General features: G+C 42.1%; 2 protein-coding genes and 1 non-coding gene across 6 annotated transcripts in view; all 3 read left to right on the top strand.

The window, feature by feature from the left end:
* The window catches only part of psma3 (proteasome 20S subunit alpha 3), a 12,220-nt gene extending 6,626 nt beyond the window's left edge, over positions 1-5,594 (top strand). The window contains exons 6-11 of the mRNA XM_005938691.3: positions 816-888; positions 975-1,040; positions 1,957-2,003; positions 2,232-2,299; positions 2,640-2,704; positions 5,429-5,594. Coding sequence (XP_005938753.1) covers positions 816-888; positions 975-1,040; positions 1,957-2,003; positions 2,232-2,299; positions 2,640-2,704; positions 5,429-5,473 — 364 coding nt within the window. The 3' untranslated portion in view covers positions 5,474-5,594. The remainder of the gene's footprint in view (positions 1-815; positions 889-974; positions 1,041-1,956; positions 2,004-2,231; positions 2,300-2,639; positions 2,705-5,428) is intronic.
* On the top strand, positions 2,406-2,485 carry LOC121815616. The gene has a single exon (XR_006055215.1). It is a non-coding gene; the product is annotated as a small nucleolar RNA SNORD53/SNORD92 (small nucleolar RNA).
* Positions 5,595-6,789: 1,195 nt separating the features above from the next.
* Positions 6,790-19,492, top strand: part of arid4a (AT rich interactive domain 4A (RBP1-like)) — a 37,320-nt gene continuing 24,617 nt past the window's right edge. Inside the window, exons 1-8 of one of the 4 annotated variants that reach the window (XM_005938695.3) lie at positions 6,790-7,901; positions 8,853-8,905; positions 9,975-10,085; positions 13,775-13,840; positions 17,960-18,050; positions 18,686-18,765; positions 18,858-18,955; positions 19,051-19,183. In XM_005938695.3, coding sequence (XP_005938757.1) covers positions 8,900-8,905; positions 9,975-10,085; positions 13,775-13,840; positions 17,960-18,050; positions 18,686-18,765; positions 18,858-18,955; positions 19,051-19,183 — 585 coding nt within the window. In that variant the 5' untranslated portion in view covers positions 6,790-7,901; positions 8,853-8,899. The other 3 variants (XM_014338869.2, XM_005938692.3, XM_005938694.3) reach the window with 3 other exon arrangements.

Raw genomic sequence — 19,492 nt, 5'->3', positions numbered from 1 at the left:
GACACACAAGCCTTTGTCAAACAGTTGGAGGTCATTTAAACAGACAACTTGCTCCAGAAATGGATTTTCTTATTTTTTCCTTTGGTGTTTATTCATCTAAGTCAGGGGTCTCAAACTTAAATGATTGGTCGTCTCCTTCTGGACAGACACGTGGCAGCACCTCTGCTGTCATTGTGTTTGTCTGTAACAGAATCGAAGTGCAGACATAAGTGTACACGTTAGTGTGCGACTCTGTCATTAACATTTTAACATTGCACACAACAACAAACAAATCTAACGCAGTTTGTCACTTCAAGGGACAAACTGTGTTAGATTTCTTCACGTCAATATACAGGCTGCAAGTGGCCCCTGGGCCACGACTTTGAGAGCCCTGGTCCCAGTTGTTCTGGTGTCTTACCTACGTTTGGATGCATGTTCGATTGAGATGCCTTCTCTTGAATATGTGGATGTTCACATTGTAATGGTTAAAGCAACAAAATATCCATTTTAAAAACTAATGCAGTTATGATAATCACAGGGTTTCCCAAAATGTATAAAGGATTCATGTTTTATGTGGGAGGTATTTTTGTCGTTGTTGTAAACATCAGCCAACCAAAAGAAAAGACTTTCTGACATTAAAAAAATAAAAAAATCTCAGGTTGAGTTTGAATGAAGTGGACAGGAAGTTGTAGGTTCAGGAACATAATAAATGAAATGTATTGTTGTAGTTTTTCTTATTTATTAGTATTATTATTAATCACGGTCCCCCCTTCACTCTAGGAGCACAGTAATAAATCGATGCCTTCATGTCTGTGTTCTGGTTGTTGCTCTTTCAGTTTCATCCTTGGCTCATACGACAAAGACGACGGTTCCCAGCTCTACATGGTCGACCCGTCCGGCATCTCATACGTGAGTTTGCTCTCACATCTGTATATGGTGGGAACCCAGGTTGGTTAAAGCAGCAGTAACAACACTGTGTGTGTGTTTGTGCGCAGGGTTACTGGGGATGTGCCATCGGAAAGGCAAAACAAGCTGCCAAGACTGAGATTGAAAAACTGCAGGTGAGTCTGAACCTGCAACGTTCACACAAGTTTAGTTCTGTTTGCACTCTTATTCTAGATCCAGTTCTTCATCTGTCAAATAACCACGACTTTAGCTTTCGCACTAACAAATCTTTATTAAGATAATGAAGACGTGTCACCTTAATACATGTGAGCTGGTGGCGTCAGTGTCTGTAAAGCAGCTGATCCTGACCTCAACTGTGACTCAGGTTAAAACAAAGTCAAAAGGTTCAATTTAATAATGTTTGAGGTTCACGTAGAAACAGTTTCGAGTAGTTTCAAGATGTGATTTTGATATTGACCATTTTAACCGCAGCCGTAAAAGGCTGTTGAGGTATGTGTCGAGTGACCTCGAGCTCAAGGTCAGGGTGAGAACGCCAAACAAAATCTCAAACAGGTTTGAATCCTGGTGACTGTCACTGCAAGGTCAGAGGTCAGCTTTTCTGAAATCACCTGGGATTTTCACATTTCTTCCATAGCTGCATCTACTGGGAGCTGAAGCGCAGCACCGGCACCACCAGTATATTTTAAAAAAAAAAAAAGAAAGAAAAAAGTTTTTCTGGCATCTTCTTTTTTTTTTCTTTTTTTTTTTGGACACATTTTCCAACATAATTATTAAAGAAATGTCTATTTTCAACCTTTTCTTTACAGTTCTGAGATCTGCATATTTTGATTATTTTTTCTTTTAAAATGTAAAACATTCTCTGCACATACGTCACTGACATTTTAGGAATGTTTAAAGGCATTTTTACATGTTTAGTTAAAAAAACATTTTCAGTTATGTTTCTGATATTTCTGGGACATTTGTGTTGTAAAAGAAAAAATCAGATTAATAGTTAATGAATAATATTAGTTTCCTAATCCAGATCAGTGTGTCTGATATTATCTTTGCTTGTTCCCTCTGTGTGTGTCTCAGATGAAGGACATGACATGCAGAGAACTGGTTAAAGAGGTCGCCAAAATGTGAGTGAGCAACTTCCAAACTCATTTTTTCTCAACTCCTGAACTGTCACCTGTAAGAGGTGCGTGCGTGCGTGCGTGTGTGCGTGCGTGCAGAAAAGGGGAACTAAAACTCCCATGTCCTGTAGTGCAGAAAAATTGCAAGTGAACTGTGTAAAGTGCAAGTCTAAAGTACATTGCACACGTGGTGTATCTGTCTTCCTAAAGTGTGTTGTATTTTGATGTTTGCAGAATCTACATTGTTCACGATGAGGTTAAGGATAAGGCTTTTGAGCTGGAGCTCAGCTGGGTTGGAGAAGGTAAGAACCATCAGTGCTCTGCTTCTTGTCCACTCGTTTGTCTGTCTCTACTTTTAGTGTGAAGCTTCTAGATTTAACAGTGATGTCAGCTGACGCCTTCATCATGTAGGGATGATGACAATCCAGAAGGTTTCGCTCACTGGACTGAGTTCCTGTGATGTCACTGCCTCTTGGCTGTCTGACCAATCCATGAGCTGCACGCGGCCTCATTAAGCTAATGAGACAAATAAAGAAGCATAACATGCAGAATAATGTTGAGCTTTAAGACAAGCTGGAAAAAGACTCAAAGTAATTCTTCATTAGTACGGTGGTTGCTATGGTGACATGTGTTCTCTTACAGTCACAAATGGACGACACGAGTTGGTACCCAAAGATGTCAGAGAGGAAGCAGAAAAATATGCCAAGGTGGGTGAAAATCCTTTGTAGCAGATAGAGACGATCCAACACAAACAGATGTGGCCACTGTGACGCTGCTCTGATGTCACCCGTTGGCGTCTGGCCACAAACGTCTCGGACGGCTGGATCTCACAGCAGATATTAGCTGTCAGACTGTGGAGGGCTTCATTTTAACCATTGTGAACATCTAACAGTTGGAGAAGCTGCATTCTTGTTAAAGCCTAAATGTGTGAGCTCTACAGTAAATGTATTTCCACACACTTGTTAGGAAGGGAGAAGTGATCCATACAGACCAAAACAGTTTTTTGGACGGAGGTAGAGACACGCCGTGAGCTTGTACCTAATAACGTGTGAATGTGTAAGGATCAGTGGCGTGTCCAGCGGGGTGACCAACCAGACTGGCCACCCCAGGTGCCACCCCGAAGCTAAAACAATAAAATTTAATGAAATATCAAATGTACGATTATGGTTTCACAGTGAAGCTCAGATATCCGAGGGTAAGTGAATGCAGCACCGGCTTCTGCATCATGTTAGCAAAGGTAGGAGAGCCAAGCACGAAAGACGGCACCGCAGAAAACATTTTTTCGGCGAAAGGTTAACAAGTTAACATAGCTGGACTAGCCATCGGACATTTGCACGGTGGGCTGATGACTTATTTATTTTTTTTTGTAACGGCATGAACAATGAGAGGTGGTGGATTGGCCAGATGCTGGCCGATGTGTAAAAATAACTCAGTTGTTTGGTGGTGGCTATGGCGGAGCTTCCACAGAGGCAGCAGGTGGATGAGGGAAGGGGAGGCAGGAGGAGAGACCCGAGGCAGCCGCCGGTCCGAGTGTCAGGTGAACTGAACTTCAGGTAAGAAGTTATGACCTGCAGTCTATCTGGGTCAGATATAAACCAAGTTTAGGTGGAGTTTATTTTCGTTGTGCTGACTTTTTACAGTCAGTTACAATAACTCGTACTGCGTACTAGCTAGCATGACGGAGTTTCTATACAGCTGGGTTGCTATGATGTTACTGATAGTGAACTTTATTTTATTCATAAGGTTAGTTAGTAGAGTTGCCAACGCTCCTTAAAAATGGAATGGTCCCTCATTCAGAGAAAATATTACACGTTTGGTATTGAGCTGAGAAGAGACGCAGTTTGTCCCGAACTTTAGCTAGAATGGAAAAAGACACAAAGCTGGAGTTATTCTGTCGTTTACAGCTGCCTCTTCTCTCATTCTCTCCCTCCCTCTCCTGTTTCTACTTCAATCATGAAACTGATCAATGATCAGCTGATCGGCTCTCTTGTTTGTTTATCGCTCACTTTGCGCCGAAAGAGGAAACCAGCGGATGTCGCGCTAAACAACAGCAGCACGTTTAAGCTTGATCAGCTGTTGTTAGAATTTATTTAATATTAATTTCTAGTATCAGCTGATGTTTGCTGGAGCCACAGCTGTCAAAGCTGCTGGTCATGATATGGTTTGGTTATCTGGTGAGAGGGAAACATGAAGATGAAACCAGGAGATGTCCTTACTGGATCATCAGAGCTGTGATGGAGAAACAGGTTTACCTTTTAGGTGACATGGATGAGTTGGGAAGTTATGAACTGTTTCTGAGAGACAAATAACCCCAGGATCCTTTTTTAGGTAGCTGACAGCTGGTAACTGTGCAGGGGCGGGTCTAGCAAAGTGTTGCCAGGGGGCCAGGTAGGGCATTAACAGGGAGAGGGGGGCACAAAGAAATACTTTTCTTTCTTATTCTCATTTAAAATATCTAGCTTTTATTAAATAATTATCTAAATCTTACAACCAAAGTTTTTATCTGACGTAAAATGTATAGAAATCATACATATACCAACAAGACTGTACATCACTGTCACAACAGCTTTGTTTTCATTCAAAGGCTTTATGGCTTTAATACCTGGGGGGCCGGTCTGTAGTCAAAATGCCCGATTTTCTGTCCCAGTCCAGCCCTGCAGGTTAATACTGGCAGTGTCACCATGCCAGCTGACTGGTATTTCATCATCAGCCAGTGTTGTTCTTTATCAATATTACCAAAGTTTACCATAAGGCAGCATAGAAAGTATTTACTTGCTTTCAGGTTTTATTCAAATGTTAGTCTTTTCAGTTGTTTCCCCACTTTTTTCCTGTTTCAAAATCAAACACCAGTTTGTGAGAAGATTATCTTCTTTTTTTAACAGGCAGATAAAGTTTTACATTGGCTAATTTGTCAATTGTTTGTTAAAGATGTTCGTATTTTAATATTCAAAAATGTTTTTGCCCAAAACATATGTGCACTACATGTCAGTAAAATTACTATGAAAATATTGCTGTCCTTGAATGCTGAGTAAACACTGACAAAGCACTGATTGTGTCTCTTGTACTTTATCAACGCAGTATCTAAAAACTTTGCACCGTAGTGGTTAAAATCTCATTCTAATAAGAGTTAAAAGCGCATTCGGTTATTAGGTTTATAGGGTTATTGAATTATGGTTAACAGTTGGTAGAATTGTTTTTAACATTATCTGCCAATTACATCTGCCACCCTTCTCCAAATCTGTGCCCCTACCTGGCCCCCCCCCCAACAAAAATTTTCTAGACACGCCACTGGTAAGGATCGACTCTTGGAACCAGCCTTCATTTTTACGACTTTGATATTTGTGTCTGCCTTGAGTAGAGAACGTATTTCCATAGTCGTTCTACTTCATGTGGTGGGCAGTGCATTCAGGTGACTGCTTTTTGTGTTTCAGGATTCTCTGGAAGAAGAGGACGACTCGGATGAAGACAACATGTAAACTCATCCTCTGCTGACGGGCGCATCTGTTTCTTTTGTTGGTTTTATAGTTCATAAACTTTCACATCTGTTGTCTTGTATTTGGTTTGAATTTCAGCTTTAAAAATAAAAGTTGAATGAAAGTTCTCACTACTTTTTTTTGGAGCGTGTTGATAAACAGTGATTATAAATCTGTCGTGACTTGGAGAGAACCCAGAGGTTTGTACAATGTACAAAAAAACATTAGGGATGAGAAACTGTTTAAACTAAAAACTGATCTTTGTCAGAGTATTTTATCCAAACAATCTCAAAAGCATTGAAACTTTAATTCCACCTTTCAAATATACTTTTTTGCTGCAGAACAAACAGTTTTCAGTGTTTCAGTCAGCTGATTGGTTAAATAAACACAAACAACAACAATGGAAAACAAACTTGTTTGCATGCAGAGCTCCAACCACATGAATACTACTAACTAGTGGTTTTATAGTAGGTTTATACACAGTGGCGGTCCTAGCCTGTTTGGCGCCCTGGGCGAACACTCCCTCTAGAAATCCCCCAACTCGAGGATCGCCACAACTTAACCTAACAGACCTTAGTTCACAGATTCACTTTGTCTAAGGTGCATTTCTGGGATTTCACACAACCCAGGATTCAAATCATGAATACATGATGGGCTTGGATTTACAACATTATGAATGAAATGTGCTCTATTTGGAAGCAGCAGGCCCCGCCCCTTTCGACGGCTTGTGTGAGACTTTAAATCATCAGACTGTAAATTTTAAATTGTTATTGATCCTTTACCCCGAGTCCTAAACTGTATATTTATTTTCTTACTCTTCTTATATATGTTGTTTGTTTACTTGCACTGCTGTAGCTGCAGCCTCGTCGTCTCGTCTCTATATCCTGGACTGTAAGTAGCGGAGATGACAATAAAGTTTACTTTGACTTCAGCAGCGAGCAGGTGCACCGAGGGCTCTCGCGCTCACTTTTCGCGTTCAGAATTTCGAAAAAACATCGGTGCAAATGATAAAGTTAGGTTATAAAGTCTGTATCATGATGTCTGGTGTTTTCGTGTTTGTTGTTTTGTTTTTATTTTGTTTTATTTTGCGAGTTGGTTATTAGCTGCTGCTCCAGCCAGCCAGAGACTCCCCCGCCGCCCCGCCCTCTCCTCTCTGCGCCGCAAACGGAGGGCGCCCTTACTCCCAGCAAATGGGCGATAGAAAACCGATCGGTGCCTGTGCCATTCCCAGTATGCGCTGACTGACGTCGGGACAGCACGGGTACGAGCATTTTTTTTTTTTTTGCCGAGGCCCGTGATGCCGCCCCGGGCAACCGCCCGTATCTAAAACCGCTACTGTTTATACCAGACCTCCGTCACAAAGTGAGGTCATTTTGAACAAAAATATTTCACTTTCTAAACTAATGAAAAATTAATGCAAAATATGATTAGCAGGTCAAATGAGATGTTTTAATGTGTTTGGGATGTTTTTAACAATAAACTGTTTCGTATTTATGCGTGTTTGTTGTTTGGTGGCCTATGATTTGGTGTAGTTGGACCTATGACAGCGTGACTTTCTCTGTGACCACCACGACATGATCGTGCTGTCTTCCTGTGGCGTCGGTACGCCAAACAAACGCCTACCGTTTTGTCTTTGCAGCTCATCTATCCGGTAAAGCTGTAGAGCGTGGTTCATACAGTGACGTCTCAGACGTGGAACTAAATCACATTTAATAAAGTGTGCACTGTATGTTCTCAAGTCATAAGTTACCAGCGAATTAGGAAGGGGCAGGAGACGGCCTCTTTGATTTCCGCGTACATGTGAAAACACTGCATATAACAGGGCACGTAAGTACGTCATAAAGCGCCTTTTCCCGGTTGTTTCGATTCGCTGTCACCGGCAATACAAAGCGGTCACAAACCAGCGCCCGCTGCTTGTGGTTATGTAAAAATCCGTATAAACTTTATATCTGACAAAATCGTGCGTGTTATTTTTCTGGTCAGCCCAGTCGACAAACAAGTAGTATGAACTGTGAATTGAATATGGTGCTCAGAAATCCAGCACGGGAAGGCTTCCTGTTATATCGCTACAGACGAGGAAGACCGCTCCGCCAATAGAGACGCGCTACAGCCAGGAGCAAAGCGTGGACGGCCAATTGTGATCGCCGTGTGTATTTTTTTCTATTGAACTCGCTTCTGATTACACCACTGGCCAGCAGGTGCCGTCATTTCCCTAGTGGCGCCGCGTTTGTATCAGCCCATAGCGATACCGCGTGAAGACTGTCCTATTGAAAATGAGAAATCGATCCACCAATCAAATTTCTGTGTTGCGACCACTGCTGTCACCGCAGCCAATCGTGTTCTCAGGAAACGGAGCTTGAGGCTCAACAGCTTGTTGTTCGTATATTGCTTTGCAGCCCGAGCGAGAGGGGAAGCTGCTGTGTCCGTGAATGTAAGTATAAAACCTTCATATTTTGCCTAGAACAAAGCTAAAACTTTGAACAGTTTAAACTGTCGGTAGGCCGAGGGCAGCTGGACGTCAGCGGAGAGACCGGGAGATGTCCGTTTGCTCGCTATTCGTCGGAGCTGTCTGAATTGAATGGCAGTCGGGTTGTTTTTGCACTGAAGAAATGTGAAGCTCCGGCGCCTTTGTGGAGGAACCGTTTATTAAATAAATAAATCTACAGCAGTTCTCGTTACGTCTAGTGTCACTGATTCACACTGTTTAGTAAAACTTACTTTGACCTCGTAACCAAGTGGGACCTAGAGTGGACTCTAGCTATGCTGCTCATTTGCTAGCGGACCGTTTAAATCTCCGTAACTAGCTAGTTGAGTCGCTAGTTAGCCAACTAGCTAGACGTAGCTACGAAGCGAAGAGCAGCTTGTCCCGTTCGCCCGCTGTTTGGACTTCGTTCGCCTTGGCATTCGGTTGTGTGGTAGCAGCTGGTCGCTAGCAAGCGGATTTGGTGTGGATGTGATACAGTTAGCCCAGCTAGCTGACATGGCAAGCTGTGATGGCGACGTGACTCACAGGGGCTGGGAGCGGAGCGGGAAGAGGCGCCCCTCTCCGGCCCCGCTCACGCACCGTGCCCATCACCGAGCTACCACCGACGCTTCTTCAAACCGGGGACCCGGTGTTCACTGGAAGTAAAGGTTACTAGCTACATTTTTGCGAGCTGTTTGGGCCACATATTTGAACTGATACGAGTAGGCAGATTTGAGGGGAGGGAGGGAGTGGGTTGACCGAGCTAGAAAAGAATGCCTGAGCTAACACAAGTGAGTGGCTAGTCGGTTAGCTTAGCATGATTTTCAAACTGGACTGGTCTGTTTGACTCTTTATGCCCTGTTTGTCCTCAGTGCCACCGCAAGCTTTAACCTCATCTGTCGGCTCATTATCTTTCAGCGATCCCAAATCTTTCGAGCTGGACTCCCTCAAATAGCCGAGAAGAAATGAAGGTGAGTGTTTGACCTGCGACACAAACTGAAGATGGTGTTCTCGGTCTAAGCACCATGTCTGAACCCTACTCCGAGACCCAGATGGAACCAGACACAGATGACTTAAACTGTGCTTTTCCAGTTCCGACTCCTGTGTCGGTTTATCGTTTTTACATGCACATCTGTGCTGTTATAGTGATGAGCCAAATGTTTATAGTCCTAAGCAGGTTTCAGACAATTGCTGTACAATGTAAACACATTTCCACTGCTTTGTTAGAGACAGTGTTGTAATTAAAGTTAGGACTGTGTGTCACATGTAAATAAAAACAGAAGACAGTGATTTGCAAATTATTTAAAGACCCTTTTTTAATATTCCAAAGACCACTCATCCCTTTGAGTTTTTTTTGGTGGGGGATTTTGTTTGGGGTTTTTTAACCTAAACATATGATTGATTGAAATCAGATGCAACAACATTATTATTCCTGTAAAACTGCATGATAAAGGGTCAGGAGCTATGACAAGTAGCACTATATAATTAGCTGTTTGGTGACCGGCTGCATGTTTAGACAGACTGAAACACCTAATTAGTACATGTCTTATTCTGGTTTTTAGATTGATTAGCTTGATTAGCTGTTATTGCCATTAATAAAAAGCTAATTACTTTTTACTCACATTATGTATCTGGTAGGAAAGTTATCTGATGTTTGGGGTTCTTGGAAGAAACATTTCTGAACCAAACTGATTACATCAAGAGTTAGATGAAAAGTGTCAACACAACTGAGACAAAATGAACATGTAGGCAGCAGCTGATGTTTAGAAAAAGGTAAGCTGGTAAGGGTCGAGATGAGAAACCACTTCACACAAATAGCCAGTAAACAGGATGATCATGTAAACGGGTACGTCAGTAATCAGTTTTTAAAGGATCCATTTCCCTAAAACTGGAATTAGACCCAGGACTCGTGGATGTGCTCTCCAGGCTTTTGACAAATGACAGACTGACAAAGTGAAACCATCACACAAACTTCACAAATGCAACTCAAAACAGTCTTGAGAGCTGCTGCTTATGTGTATGTTTGTATTGGCATTTCAGGTAGCAGACGAGCCTGCCTACCTGACAGTGGGGACTGATGTCAGCGCCAAGTACAGAGGAGCCTTCTGTGAGGCCAAGATCAAGACTGTTAAGCGCATGGTGAAAGTCAAGGTAAGATTAGCAGAAGTTTCATCCTCATGAGCATCAGGATTTCCAGAGGACCACAGTCTGGTCTGTCAGTGTTTCCCGCTTAATATCATTGGGTCACTGTGCTTTCTGACCCTGAGTACATGTCAGACACAAATGGGATGGACTGATTTTTCAAAGGAATAGTTTTTAATTAATTAAGCTTTCAATTCTGCTTAACAGTGGCCTACTTACCACAGTTCCTTCAAAACCTGGATATGAATCTAGTCCTGTGTTGTGAATGTGTTCCACTACTTACTGCATGGTAAACAACGTGTCCCATACCTCTGTGAAGAAATCACATCACAGCCTTTCAGTATTGGGGATGCCCTGGCCAATGACCAAAACAACTCTTTAATGTTTTGTTTCTGTTGTAAGGCCTTTTCCCTGTCATTGTGTCGTTTAAGTAAATAATCAGAGCTTAAGAAGTGTACGACAGCTTCCAGTATTAAACATCATCTGGTTGACAGCAGTCACCAGGCTGACTGTTGCCACCAGCTGTGTGAGTCTCAGTATACCTGGACACCTGCTGATGTAAAGTTTGTTTAGATGTAACACATTAAAGCCATAAACTGAATGTAGACGGTGGATATAACCAGCAGTTTATAAAAGTGGAGCAAATGCAGAATTTATTTATATCCGCTTTAGTTGTGGTGACATCACAGTGGCTGTGCCCACGTCTTTTATACAGCACAGTTACTGCTGACTAAAGTAACTTTGCTCTTCCCCTATAGCAAATACTGCAACAGTGTGCTGGTACGTCTCTCGCACACTGTGCCACAACAAACCCACAAGTGTTGTAGGTAGGGATGGGGATTGATAAGAAGAAATTCAGATTCTGTTATTGCTTTGATTGCTTATAGACGAGGTGGCAAAAGTACAGACATTCTGTACTCGAGTAGAAGTACAGATACTAGTGTTAAAAAAATATTCTAGTAAAAGTGGAAGTACTGATTGAAAGTACAGGCTCTGAAAGGTAAGAAAGTAAAGAGTAGGTCTCTGGAGGACGTTTTGTGCAAAGCTAACTGAGCTATGTGCCTTAATGCAGTGATAAAATATTAGAAGATGAATACAAACTGTTAGTCTCATTTTTAATCTGGTTTTACTCTGCTTCAATCAGAAGAAAAAGAAGAAAAATAGATATATTTTTTTAATTTTCGTGTCCTATATTGCAGAGGGTGACTTTGCTCCTGTGTAAGAAAATGAGCACAGTCAGTTAAAGTGGGATTCAGCAGGTGGGGGAACCCTAAACTCGCCTGTAGTGGCTCAGTGTGGGAATCGCAGTCATTTCTATTGAGATCTCCTGTAGATGTTCTGCAGGCTGTGATCAGCTGATCTGGGGTTTACTGCTCTTTGTGGATGTACACACCTATATCTGTGAAGTACAGCAGTTGCACCTTTAGCTAGCAACACACTGTGAGACAAACTGCAGACACAACAGTTTGTGTGTTTGCTGATAAAAATGTTGCATTTGACATTGCCCCCCACTTAAAAAAAAAACAAAACAAATATGACTCCCTCCCCTCTGTTTTAGCGATAGCGAGATGCTGAAGTGCTCACTGACACCTGCAGTCGCTCAGGTTCTGCCAACCAAAAAGAAAAACACCGGCCAACTTGATTTCCTGACTGTGTTACACATCATCAGGTTTCATGTGACATCCCCTGGAGATTAGTATGGGAACGGGACCGCCTTTCATGCGTTACTGTTTAGGCTCAAATCAGCTTGATGGCATGCAGTGACGTGAATAATAACTCTCTGCAAATTCATTAAACCTAAAGTAACGAGCCTGTTCTACAAATATCTGTAGAAAGTACAGATACTTGTTTAAAAATGCAGGAAGTGAAAGTAAGAAGTTGTCTGAAAAATAAACCTTTCATTTGTGCAAAGTAACTGCCTGCTGTGAGGTCAAATGTTTGACTGTTGGAGGCCTTTCCCCTCGTTTTTGTGATCGGTGTAGGGGTGATTACTGACAAAACGGTTCTCGATTCCCGTCCCTGTTTGTGAATGTCACACACAACTCACTCACATGTGCTTATTTGTTAAACCTAAAAGGTAACATGGCAACTGCTAGTTTTTATTTTGGAGCCTGGATGATCATTGACGGCAGCTCCTGGAGTTTATTCTAACGTTACACCAGGATTTCTAGCAGTGTATTACTTGAACATCAGCCTGTTGGGGCTGCACACCAGGGCTTTTATTTACTTTACAACGAGGCTGCAGCCATTCATTTAGGAAGTTGTCTTATTAACTCACTGCTTAACTATTTCATTCAAATGTGGCAGATGTTTTACTCGTTAGGCTTATATCCACCCACTTCTTTGCATGCAGGCCAAGTCTTTCATCTGGAGGTTAAACATCCCATAATGCGTCTGTGACTGTCACCTAAGAGATCTGAGTTTGCAGAAGACAGCCAGCTGTGGGTGTCCTATCATCAGAGGACATGTCCAGCTTAAACAGTTAACACATTGATGTAATAATAGAAATCATTAAGTGATGCTCTATATTAGGGAAATGGAAAGAATGTTATGTTGCCCAAAAAACCTTTGTCAGTTATTAACATGAACTAAGTACTAACTGCTGATCGTAGCAAAGTTAGAAGGAGAGTTCTCTACAAGAACTTGTTCCACGTACACCTATAAGAACCCGTTCTCCGTTCCCGTCCTTGAGCTGAGAAAGTCGCTGTTGCTGCCGACTGTCTCACCCTGGACAGCACCTGCTCAAAGCCGTGACCTCTGGCATCAGGTGCATCCAGGCCGTCAGAACACTGAGGGCTAACGTAGGTGAATGGACCTGGTGAGCTTCATTCACCAGGCCCTACTTGCAAAATCCCTGTGTGGCATCCAGTATGATGTCCTTACAATGCTCCTGTATGTGACATTACATCACAGTGCAAAACACTAGCATATCGTGGCTCAGTATTCAGTATCACTCACAGTCCATGGCTACCAACAAATGTAATATCCTTTTAGCAGAACTGTATTTTTATATTTGTTACTTTACTATTTTCTGTATTTTCTTACATTTGCGATATTATTATATTTGCTAGTTTATTGTGTAGAGTGAAAACATGTAACAATGCATTCATTGTGGTCTGCTGAAATGCAAGGATGGCAACAATAAAGGAGTCTTTACTTTTACTCACTGCACACCAAAACCATGTCGCAGCCGCTGGCTAGTTGTGCACCTCTTGACTTTTGTAGCCTGGTGCATGCACCGCCACCACCACAGCCCGGTTGAGGACACGAGTGTGTGACCGTGTCAGTTTTATTGCCCTTTAATGATGTTCCAGTACAGAAGCTAAAAGATGTATAGATGTGATGTTGCACCAGTTTGAAAACTTGACTCTGGGGAAAAAACACTGAGCAAAGTCTTTGCTTCCAGTTTTCACTTCTCTTCCTATGTCAATGCTGACTTGACGATATTGCCTGAGTGGTGACTCCTATAGACAGTTTGTTTGTTTTTGGTTTATTTGTTAAATCTTCCTGTTATTCAAACATCTGTGCACGTGCTCCAGTTTCAGATTTCTTGTTAGGGACATAAAGAACAGCGTGCTTCAGCTCATCTTATCCTGGTTTATTTATTTTTAACATTTAGGGGGAAAGTCTTGTGACATCATTGTTTCTTCATCTCTGTTCAGAAATCATCAGTATTCTTTGTCTTTCTGTGTCTTCAGGTGACTCTAAAAGGTGAAAGTACTTCCCAGGTAGTGCAAGACGACCAGGTCAAAGGATCTCTGAGGGTAAGAGGATCATGATCTTTATTGCTACTGGTAATTTTGACTTTTCAGATTTGCTTAAGTCCTCTTTAACTTAATTTTCACAATTAAACCACACAGATTAAATGTAAAGCTACCTGATTACTGTCGTGCAGACGGCCATGGGCTAAAATGTGTGGTGGCAGCAGTATGATCTAATTCAATATTAGCCTAATACTGACCCAGAAAGCTGGATCAGATGTATCAGATATCAACAGTGAGCCAGGGAAAAAAAAGATTCCTCGATATCAGGACATAATGAAAAACAATCAGACCAGGGGTCTCAAACTCGCGGCCCAGGGGCCACTTGCAGCCTGTATATTGATGTGGAGAAATCTAATGTACTTTGGCTCTTGAAGTGACTTTTTCCTAAAACTGCATTTTAAGAAATATTTGTGGGTGTTTTCTTGTTGGTTTGTTTTTGTACTACTTGAGCACTAAAGTGATGCTCTGATGAGATGACCCACATGCCATTTAAGTTTGAGTCCCCTGATCTAGACCTGATGGGTCTTAAAATTATGCTAATGAAACCTCAGATGACTAACAACATGATATTTTATACTGTGTCAATATTTAACAAAGACTAAGTCAGAATACACTAGTGTGTGTGGAAAATCTCAACCCATGATTGAATAGTGGTGCAGTGGTTAGCACTGTTGCCTCAGCATAAAAGCTCATGGGTCATAACAATAATCGACCAAATCTTTTTAATGTCAGGTTAAATGAGTGGTAACTGAGAGCCGCAGTTGCTGTGAGGAAGCAGGGATTGGTACAGTTTGGCCTGCAGTTTGGCCTGCAGTAAGGCAGGGTTCAAAGGTCAATGCCATACTCTGTGCCCTGTAGCTGTAAATAAACATTGCTTAGTGGATCAGATAGCTGTGCAACCTTCTGGTAGTTTGGCTAACGCGAACACAGAGGATGGCGGGAGCGAGAAGGACTGCAGTACTGTTTTTGCCCACTAGGTTGGTGTGTCCCAATAGCTCTCGTGAAAACTGTGGATTACAGTGTAAGGGAGGATTCAAGGACACCTTAATCAAAAAATGCTTTATTAAAAAAAGTTTTAAGCCTAATCTCAAAAGTAAAAAGGCTGTCTGTCAAATCCAAAGTGGTTCCACCAAAGCGGGCCCCCGAAGGCTCTGCCTACCGTTCCACTTTTAAATACTCTTGGAACCACAAACAAGCCTGCAGTCTGAAAGCAAAGTGCCAGTCTGAGATCTGGCTATCATAGATATAGATGGCCCATGGATAGTTGAAGCTGGGTGTCAAGCATAGCAATGAAGTGCATCCTGTGCCTTTAAATGATACAGTCTACATGAAGCATCTATAATGTAAACAGAAAGGGTCCTAGCACGGAACCGTGTAGAGCTACATTGGTAACCTGGTAAAGTAATGGTTTAATTTAGGGCTGCAACGATTCATCGAGTAATTCTATTATAAAAAGTCCTCGACGCAACTTCTTTGCTTTGATGCTTGGTTTAACACACGGCCCTGTAGCACACAGATATATTGAACGATGGAAGTGGTTTCACTCACATTTGCAACTAAAAACAGATCTGCTATAGAAATGCATTTAGGAGCAGCGAGTAAAAGGTTTCACAACAGCTTTTCAACAAGAAGACTGACAGCACACAGCAGCAGGGATGGTTACGCTCGTAAGTTTAACATGGAGCCGGAGTTGTTTTCACACACTGTAAAGAGCAAAGGTGCAGTTACTGAGGTGCTGAGTGAAAGGAAACATGTCTCTAGTGTCCAAAAGAGCAGCACTGTTCCTGTGATCACTATTAAAAGTGGCAGTCCTTCATCAAAGCACCTAATCAACAAACTCTGACATGCAGAGGAAAAAAACCTGCTCCATCCACCAGCCTTTTATTGCACAGCGAAAGAATCGGTAGTAAGCCTCCAGAAATAGTATTAAATTATGCAGATGAACTGTTAACTTATTCTGATACTTATTCACTTGAACTCTTAACCCTCTGGGCGTCAGGGTATAACTGCTGTTTTTGGCTACTTTGGATTTTACTTCTTTATTTGACTGTTAAAAACTGTTTACCTCGCCTTGTTTGGTATCACTCTTCAGCCTCACGTGTCTGAATTTAGTTGTTTCATTCTGACATTATTAACACACTTGATCTAAAACCAGAAAAAAAACTTAAGAGTGAAAAGTTGTAATTTTCTTTCACTGTAAAAACCACAGACATGGTTAACCAATCACTTTCATAACTTTTACAATTTCTATTTGCATTTAGTTTTAAAAAACTGTGCACATTTTTTTTTAAATAACCATTTAATACAATTTACAGAACAATCAGGTGTTCTGCATCAAATAGGAGACCACACAAATGATTTGTGCTGCTCCAAAAAATGTCTGTCCACTATAAGACAGAGGAGCACATCACAGCCTGATACCTGCAGGCGTGAAGGTGTGTCGCTCCTGTTTTCCACCTGGAGACTGTGTTTACACTGCAGTCTGCCTTTGGCAGAGTCCTCATTGTTTTTGACACACAAAACAACCACACTACACACTAACTATACAGTTCAAGCACCATAAACATCACAAATCTCTCACATCAAAACTCTCTCTCGCTTGCTTGCGCTCTCTTGCCGCCGTCACTCCCAAAACTTCCCCCTTTTGCTAAAATTTCAGTCTGTCTGAAGTCATCACTCGGATGAGTGACGAGACGTGTATCCCAGTGAAAACGTCAAAGTTGAAACAGAATCAACTTTTTGGGTTAAATGAATAATATGACTACTAGGAGTGGCAGTAGTTCGGGTAGTAGAGCAGGTCGCCTACCAATCGATAGGCTGGTGGTTCGACCCGTCTGCTGCAGTCTGCATGCCGTATATCCTTGGGCGAGATACCCATACTTCGGAGTATGAATGTTTACAAATGTTGCGTAGAAAGCGCACAGAAAAAAGTGGTGTGAATGAGGCAGGTTGTGTACTCTTTTCAGAATAGAAAAGCATCAGTCCATTTACCAACTGGTAAATGTCCAAGGAGCACAGTGCAGCTCTAAGGAGAATTGTGATTAACACCAGTTGGAAAGATGTCTTGGAGCCATTTCTCAACAACTGCAGATTCCAAGATGATCCGCTCAAACAGCTGCACATACGTACACGTTTTTCACCACTTTCACAAGGTCCCGAAGAAAACCCACGACGATAGGAAATTGGTAGGATTTTTAAGAACAAGCAAATCTCAAGCCTGCCATGAACTACAATCTGCTGGAACAGCAGAGAGACTGTTTTTCATCACCACTGACTGAGAACCTGTCTGCCACGACAGAAGTCGTCCACTGACATGTGCAGCTGCAGCCATCTCAGATACACATCAGAGCTTCTGGAATGGCCTCTCCATGCCCCAACATCAGCCCTATTTCTGAACTACACAATAAACCCAGTTGGTTTCCTCACAGAGTCCATTACAGGAAATATCCAACTGAAACGAACTCTTTCTGCCAGCGGTCAAGTATTAGCCAGACTATCCCAGAGGTTTCATGGCTACCAAAAGCATCTGGTGGAGATCCAGCTCACTGAAATAAAACTCGAGCACCCAGTTCTTGTTTGTTCTAAAATAACAAATATTTCAGACTCAGTTTGTTCACATGAATAGGGAGTCTTTTTCATGTGTTAAGGACACAAAGATGTAGATAATCTCTAAATTCCTGCTTCCACATTCAGACAAACCTGACTTGTCCCAAAAATCTTAATAACGTGATGTGCACGATACTGTTCCACAGTGTTTTGTCCTGGCTCTCCTGTCACCTCCAACATGGCTGCACTTCACCTGAACCTAGTTCTGACAAAAGGTTATGAATAATACTTTTGTTTGTTTTTAAAGAAAATCATCTTGTCTTCAGTTGCCATTGATTAAATTTTTAGGGGAATCTAGCTGAGTGCCTCTTTTCCTGTGGAGAAATGTATAGCCTGCCCTGTCGCAGTTTGTCTGAAACAACCATCGTAATAAATGAAAATATCCCGCCATGTGTAGAAAGTGTCCTTGTGAGCCCTGATGACTTGAAATAAACACAGTCAAACTGCTGATAAAGGAGCTGTTGTTGTTGTTGTTGTAGTCTAAGGGCTGAATTTGGTTTTTCTGTGCTTCAGGTGGGCTCCACAGTGGAGGTGAAGACCAGTGAAGGTATATGCAGTGAAGCTGTCATCAGTAAGCTGACCGATGCCAGCCTCTACACTGTGGGTGAGTCTGGTGCTTCCTCATGTTTCTCACACATCAACATTTAACAAAGGGTTCATAGGTTGCCACAACATGAATCTGTTACGTTATCAAAGCAGTGCAGACACACAGTGATCTAAGGTCTGGATTATATTTCAGAACTAGTTCTAATCTTATCCACAGGGATTATAATCTTTATAGGCAGCTATGTTACTTCAAAGTGCTGCTGCCATGGTGACTTAAGTTTTCTAGTGTTACAGGGTTTTTATAAACCGTGTTGAGTTCACTGCCAGTCTGAGCACAGGAGAACTGGAAAACCTAACATCTGTCTTTATTCATCATATAATAATTCTTAGTATCTGCAGTATTACAGCAACAAAGCTACAGAGTAAGCTCTGTCAGCAGCTTTACCAGTTGTACTGTTGAGCTGAACACTCAGGTATCTGTAGTCTCCCAGCTGCTTGTGAATCGAATGCAAACTGTAGACATTTGACTTTACATGTCAAGTAATGACAGGCCCTGCCTGTCCTCTGTCAGACTGGGTGGATGTTAACGAGCGCTGGATTTCAAGTTGAAATGAGGCTGGATCAGCTTAGTGTGAACATTGAAAGTGGTGGTGTCGAGTAGGTTTACAAACTGTGTGTGTGCGTTTCTTTCAGTGTTTGACGACGGCGATGAGAAGACTCTCCGTCGAACGTCTCTCTGTCTGAAGGGAGAGAGGCATTTTGCAGAGAGTGAGGTGAGTCCTCCCAGGATGGGATCACTTTGCCAAGGTCTTGATAACCCTAAAAACACCTGAATGTATTTGATGCTCTCAACACTGTCTCGCAGACTCTGGATCAGCTGCCGTTGACGAACCCAGAACATTTTGGCACTCCAGTCATCGGCAAGAAATCAAACCGCGGTGGACGGCGTTCTTCTCAGGCTGTGTGAGTGTTGATGTGCCTTCTCCCTCTGGACATGTTAAATGGTCTTTATGAAACCAGCTGCAGAGCAAGTTCTGATTTTTGCGTTTGTGTCTCAGGGCCGATGAAGACAATGAGTCTTCATCTAGTGAAGATGACGATGAGGACAGGAGGCGGCTAAATGACGAGCTGCTGGGACAAGTCTGCAGCATTGAAAACGAAGAAGAGTCGAGCACCTGGTTCTTGGCTCTGGTAAACTGACACAGTTACTGTATAAAGTGGGGGTGGTGCTATAACTACCTCATGTATGTGATGACTAACCACTGCAGGTGAAACATCCACGTTACCTTGTTGAAGTGGGGAAAAGGACTGTTTAGTTGCTGTCAGAAGGTCAGCTGAGATGTGATTAAGTGTTTAAAGACAGGATTACCGAACAGCACAAGAATAGAGTAGATTACATGATGGACTGTGAAGATTTAGACTGTCCACACAGTAAGTTAGACTGAAGGTTTTATTACTTTGTCCGTTATTTAAAATGTTCATAATCTTATTTCTTCCTCT

Source organism: Haplochromis burtoni, unplaced genomic scaffold, assembly GCF_018398535.1.
Source record: "Haplochromis burtoni strain Fernald_Lab_line unplaced genomic scaffold, NCSU_Asbu1 Contig_251, whole genome shotgun sequence".
Lineage (NCBI taxonomy): Eukaryota > Metazoa > Chordata > Actinopteri > Cichliformes > Cichlidae > Haplochromis > Haplochromis burtoni.
This window is presented reverse-complemented; position numbering and strand designations above follow the sequence as displayed.